At 38.2% G+C, this 6,882-nt stretch overlaps 1 protein-coding gene across 2 annotated transcripts in view; it reads right to left on the bottom strand.

The window, feature by feature from the left end:
- The window catches only part of SDC2 (syndecan 2), a 134,824-nt gene that overhangs the window by 8,866 nt on the left and 119,076 nt on the right, over positions 1 to 6,882 (bottom strand). For both annotated transcript variants that reach the window (XM_019527968.1, XM_019527969.1), the window contains exons 3-4: positions 2,902 to 3,029; positions 467 to 599 (exon numbers count right to left, since the gene is read on the bottom strand). In XM_019527968.1, the coding sequence (XP_019383513.1) occupies positions 467 to 599; positions 2,902 to 3,029 (261 nt within the window). The remainder of the gene's footprint in view (positions 1 to 466; positions 600 to 2,901; positions 3,030 to 6,882) is intronic.

Genomic DNA, 6,882 nt, shown 5'->3' with positions numbered 1-6,882 from the left:
CCCCCCCCCCCCCGCAGTGAAAGTTGCAACTTTCTTTATGGCAGTATTTCCCTTTGTGTCCCACACAGCATTTCCCAGACTGAGTCTGCAAGAAACAGAGATGAAGTAGGTATAGTTCTTTGCCCAGCAAGTATCTTGGAGGGTCATTTGAAAGCAAGTTTGAATTGCAACTTTCTGACTGACTGAGTTTGGGAAGCTAACAATACTCAGGAGGCAGTATTCAACTTTAGGAAGACAATGCATTGCAAATAAATCAGCAAAAAAAGCTTGGCTCTTGATTAAAGAACTCTGGAATAGTCCCATCTAATTCTCCTCAGGAAACGGTGGCTGCTCTGTAGGTGCTTGTGATGCTCAGGTGGAAATATGAATTTTGACATATATATTATTCTGCATGTAACATCTCTATACTGTCTATATGTTTTCCTGTAAACATGTTAAGAATGGGATTGACTTGTTAGCTCCTTACCTGCCAGTACTTCTGTTCTCTGAAAAAGGTTTTCTGAGTGCTTCTCGGTAAATACATCAGTGTCATCACTTAGCTCATCCTTAGTTTTAGATTTCGTCTCAGGCATTTTCTCTTTGTCAATTTCTTCAGGTGACTATGGTAAGAAAAAAAATTAAAAAGTAAAGCTCATATTACACAAGGGAAGTGTGATATGTCACTCCTTTCATACTGGCATCACAAAATGGTAACTCAATCTGCATGCGTCAAAACACAAAGAATGTAATGTTTTAATAATAGGGACGTATAGTAAACACTGTAAATCAATACAACTGTCATCACGTTGAAGGCAATTCAGGCTTATGTCAACATGTGCACACATTAAAGTGCATTAACACTGTGTGCATGAACTGATGTGAGAGAGGAAGTCCCATGTCAGTTCATACTCAGCATTAATGTGCCTTAACAAGTCTTCATGTGCTTTAATACGTTTTAGCTACTTGTGCCTAAATTTGATGCCTGCTTTTGCAGGCATCAAATTTAGCCATAAATAGCCTACAATTTTCATCTTTAAGGTGCATTAAGGACACAAACATGTAGACATGCACCTTTAATGTGCCTTAAATTGATATTTAGCATCTTAAATCAGAACATGTAGAAACACCCTCCATGTAGTCATTTAAAATGCTACCTCTGTCTAGAGGCCACATCCCTGGAAGGGAGGCAGTCTTGATTAGCTTTGATTCAACTCAAATTGCTTTGATTCAACAATGGCCTTCCCCTTACTAGGTTAATCTGATGGAACCAATTTTAAAAAAAGCAAATAAGCAGTTGTGCTAAGCACAGAGTTAGGAAGGATAACTAATCCTAGGAAAGGCAGAACGAAGTCAATGAGGCCTCATTAAGGTGGCTGTGGATTCACCAACATTAGAGATTTTCACTGCAAGATAGGATGAGGCATCCAAGCAGGTTTTACAAAAAGCTAGGCTGAATATTCTGCAGTGCTATGTGAAGAGACGCATTCACTCAAGAAGGCCTCACTTTAACAGTATTCTATCAATAAGAAATTGGTTGACGCCTGATATTTACTGGTGCAGCTAACTGTTGCTCCCAGGAACCATCCCCATTTCATTTACTGACAAGGGTGCAAAATAACCTTTCCCTGATGTTTACCAGCCAGTTTGCTGTTGTTGTGAGATTGTACCTATATGCCTACTATTTTAGGTTAGCTGACTCTCCGTTTTACATTTCTACACTAATTAAGGTGTAGTTTAAGTTGTCACCTTCAAGGCCTTTGGAGCTCTGCCTCTTCCCTTCTCTGCTTGTCTCATAAAATAGTATTAACACAGGAAGAGGATTATACACAGCAGCACACAACACAAACTTCATTTTGTGTACAGAAATTTAACTGCTTATTTTGTTGTCTGCCTAAAAGCTTCATGCTTCTGCCAAACAAATTAAAACCAGACAATAAAAGATGCACATTAACCTATTTAAAATGGCATCAAGTCCACTACTTTCAAATGCCAGGATTATTTAATAGTAATAACTGATCAGGTTTGCTTTTCTAAAAGAAATGTCAGCTTCTGCTCACATTTTACTAGACATAGCATACAATATCAACAATAGAAATTCAGCACTCATCCCTATTAAAATGGTTCTGTGCACTTCCATTTTTAATACAATTCTATTTGATTTCTATATGAGGAAGTAAGATATAGGGTAATGATGTTTAGTTTTCATGAAAATTGAATGGCCTTCTCAACTACAGTGAAAAATGCTCTAAAGTCACCAGTAACCAACCTGACACACTCTGAAAATGGACCAATTGATAGAGGGGAAACTGCTTTCCAAAGCAAACTTTTACCATGCGTGAGTCAAGGTGGGCATCCAAAAGTCACTTATCAGACCACCACAGTTGTTCCTCCAGGCAAAGTAGCAGTATAACACAGGCAGCCGTAGCATACACATCCCCACAGTGCCCTGCTGACATGCCTCCAACCTAAGAGGCTTGTAAGTATGAAGGGGAATTCTCTCCATAACCATGCAATCCTTAAATCTATATTTTTAGAAAAAATAATGAAGGCACACAACCTTGAGTTTTAGCAGAAAGCTTACCCTGGACACAGAAGGGCAAGACAGAAGAACAAATGGTTAAAACTGTATGTTCTTTATGTTCACCTATACCTATGTGTTACTGAGAAGTTGTGTTCTCTTGTCCTTGATGATCTTCTTTATCATGAAACCCAAAGGTTAACATATAAGCTGCCTACAGAATGTTGAAACATCTCAATATCACTTGAGAAATTTTAGTATTTTTTTTCAAATGGTGATAAGTTTCTAGCTAGAGCAATCAGTTAAGTATATTTTCAAGTCATCATTAAAGTATACAGAATTATATTTTTAGAACCATCTAAAAAGTACTGCTGTGCTGCACTGCTTACAAACTGTTCACAAACCTTTGTTTGTGCAGGTATCTTGGTCTGTGTTTTCAGTGTGGTTGTCTCAGCTTTAGGTGCATCACTAGTTATTATCTTTGGAAGTGTTCTAGATGTTGTCATCACTGTACTGTCTTCATCTTCAGCTCCTAAAACAAAACAATATTAAGACTCTCTCCACAATATTTACCCATACATATTTTATCTCGATTGAAGCAGAGATCTTACCAAAAATGGACCAAAAATTCTTTACCTCTCCCTGTTCATAACAACCTTGTTTTGCCTCCAAATGTTTGAAAACAATCCATTGTAGTTAACAAAAATGTTTCTGCTACTCTCTCTGTCAGTCACCAGGTCTTTAATCTGTACGATTAATGCCAGCTCAATTCAAAACACATTTTTTTTTCTTTCAGAAGAATGAATAAAGGGATGCTTCCAACATCTTTTGGAATGAGATACTGGACAGAATTCTAACATTTTTGTAATGTTAGAAGGAGCGAGACAGATGGCTAATCTTCTCCTACACTCTACTAAGGCAGGAGGGGGGGAAAAAACAAAACATTTTTGGACCATCTCACACAGTACTCTTAATTGAAGGACACTGTGCTACTCTTGAAGGATTTCAGGTACTCAGAAATTTACTGGGTAAATACAACAAATACAAATGCACATGAGGAAGTCTTGAGTTACACAACATACAACTTTTGAGTCTCAAATTGGAAGTTTTTGTTTGGGTGGTTGTTGTTTTGCTTGTTTAAGGAGAAGGAATAGAAACTGACTGAATAAGAAAGTAATAAAATTTGGAATCCCAGACCTATAACTGCTTGGGTTTGGCATTATATGAAGTAGCTTCACAAAACACTAACATTAATTTGGAAGAATTAAAAAAAAAAAAAGAACCTTTATTTTTTAATTCATTACATTTAAATCTACTAGTGTGGAAGAACACTAAGAAACACTTAGAGACACTAACTAAGATACAAACAAACCCTCTAGAAAAGATGGCTGATCACGATGTGGATACACAAGAGACTGCTCAAAGACTAAAAAAAAAAATCCTATTCAGAAGCAGAAGACTAGAATGGTGGCCTTTAGCAAAATGTATCCATGCTTATGTGAAAACCTCTTTGAGTAACAAGGTTCATAGATCTGTTACATGTACTTTAACCTGCCTGTAGCTTGGGAGCAGAAACAAACCTGTCAATTACTGGCAACACCTGAATTCCCCCCAAGAAAAAATGTACTACTCTCCTAAATTAAAGATTACATTAAATATGTTTTTGGGGGAAGGGAGAGGGGGAGGAATAGGGGAATGTCTTATTGTGAAGTATGGTTAATTCCACATTACAAGCAGCACAAATCTTTCAGTGTCAACTACCATCTCTATTCTGGTTGATTCAGATCCTTAGGGTAAGAGGAAGCAGATTGTATACCTTGTTTATTCAAAGAGAGGGAAATTTTCACAAACACAGATATATTTTCCTATACTTCATGCTAGAGGTCCACAAAGCAGAATGCAACCTTTATGGCTGCCCAGCATAAGAACTGGATTCATCCTTTAAATATGGGCATCCAAGACAAGGCACAAGTTTCTTATGTAGTATGTCTTCCATTTTCTCCTGGGGACCACAATGTGAAGATTTCTGCCAAAGAAAGAGAATAACTCTAGCTAAGGACGCTATCTGCAGCATTTAGTAATTGGCAATTCACTGACAAAGTAGGAGGGCATTTCCATTCACTGCCAAAGTAGGAGGTGGAATCTGACTGGGATATACCCAGTTCTACTCCATATTTTCATTAACAAGGTGGATGATGGAATGCAGTATGCTTAAAAATCCAACAATGACATCCATCTTGAGGAATTTGCAAACACTGTGGAAGATAGGACTACAAATCAAAATGATGTTGATAAATTGGAGGAATGGCCCAAAATCAACAAGATAAAATTAAATAAAGTCAAATGACAAACTGCTGCCATTAGGGAAGAAAAATAAAATGTATACAAAGTAAGTTGCCAAGCAGCAGTAAAGCAGAAAAGGATCTGGACGCTATACTGGATCACAAACTAAGTAAGAGCCCAAAATGAAATGCTGCTTCTAAAAGGCAAATTGTATTATGGAATGAATTAACAGGAGTGTTGTATGTAAGGCATGGGAGAGAGAGTCTGCTTAGCTTAGTGAAGTCTTGGCTGAAGTCCTCTGCCTAGTTTGGCCATCACACTCTGAGAAAGGGGAGAAACGGGAAAGAGTCCAGAGGAGACCAACAAGAGTAAGAAGTTTAGAAAACATGACTTATGAGTAAGGACTGAAAGACCTGGGTTTGTTTAAACTAGGAGGAAAAAATTACCTCACTTCTTCCAATACATAAAATATTGTTATAAATTAGAGAGCAGTGATCAATGGTTCTCCTCTTCCCCATGGACCAGGAAGAAAATTAATTAGCTTATTTTATACCCAAGGCGATTTAAGTTGGATAGTAAGAAAAACTGTTTTGTTTTGTTTTTTCTAACTATAAGACTAGGGAAACACCCATGCTTCTCTCCAATTTTGAGTCTAGAAATGGAAAGTGAGCAGGTTGCATCTTTCCCAACTGAAGTGGATAGATGATTTCAAACATTCTGTGACCTTTTCATGGTTGCTGAGTCTGGTAATGGGACAAAGCTGTTCCTGCAATTCTTGCACAGCTCCATCTGCACAATGTCCAGTGACTTATTGTGATCAAAGTTACAAGAAACCTTTGTCCTTCCAAGCTGGGAGAGTCTGATACTACTCGGGGGTATAACTTCAGTTAGGTCTGACTGAGCAGAAGGCAACTAGTGAACCTATAGTTGTTCCAGTTACCACTTGCCAAGAAATATTTTTTCATGTTGCACTGAACACATAATCTTCCCAATAAGCTCGAAGCCTCAGCTTTCTATAAAGCCTGTTGGTTACTTGCCTTACCATAAATGTGCTTCAAGATGTATTTACCACATATATTCCACTCTTGGTGTGCATGCATCTGATGAATTTCAAATCAGAATATTTTTGGTGGTAGCATGTGGGGACCACACAGAGGCCCTGAACATTCTAGTGCTCCAAACTCGGGCATGAAAGGTAGAGTTTGGAGCACTCCTTTGCTAATGCAGAATTCAAATGTTAAAGACTCCATTGAAGCGTGCAGGAAAGACAGGTCACAAGCTATCTAGTCCCATATGAACAGAAAGATCATGCTCTGAGAACATGCAACATTTGCAGCTTGCCTCCCCAGTATGTGTGTGACTTGTAAATGAAAACTGGTAAACTGGTATATGAGGATTAATGACAACCTTAGCCAAAAAAAAATGATCCTATGGGTGACCTTATCTTTTTGGAAAATCATACATGGAGGAGCTCAGTTTCCCCAATTATCCTATCTGATGGTTGAAAACAATGTTTTTATCAATTACCAGTTGTCAAGAACTCAAAGCTACGGGGTGGAAGAAAAGGGTGGCTCCTTAAGTCCACCAGATTTGCACTACGGCCTCACTAACTGGGGAAACATATGCACAAAGTGCCTTAAGAATCTGATCACTTTGGGGGGAATGCAGCAAAGAAAAATCTGTCTCTCTGGAGATGGGGTTAGTATGCTAATATAGTTACTGAGTGCACCCAAATGGAACTAAGAACTAGTTCTGAGCTCTTTACCGTCTGCAAGCAAATCAGAAATAATTGGGATTTGTGAGTCCGTAGAATATAACCAATGTTTTTCCACCCCTCCTGAGAACTTGTTCCACTGGGCAGCCTAAAGAAACCCTTCCTACTAAAGATTAAAATGTTTTGAATGTTAAAAATAATAGGACCTTTCTATGTTCATCATCCAGCCAGCTTTCAGGCTCTGAGGTAAAGGAAGATATATCTAGAGTAAGATGTTTTCATTGCCTTTGGAGATCAAGTCTTATCCATGTAGAGAGCAAGCAGAGAAGAACTAGAGATTTGGTTACAAAATACTTTGCCATGCACATCGTACCATAACTGTGGCCAA

This window comes from Gavialis gangeticus, unplaced genomic scaffold (assembly GCF_001723915.1).
Source record: "Gavialis gangeticus isolate Ggan-Ray unplaced genomic scaffold, GavGan_comp1, whole genome shotgun sequence".
NCBI lineage: Eukaryota > Metazoa > Chordata > Crocodylia > Gavialidae > Gavialis > Gavialis gangeticus.
Note: the sequence above shows the minus strand (reverse complement) of the source record. Positions and strands in the feature narration are given on the sequence as shown.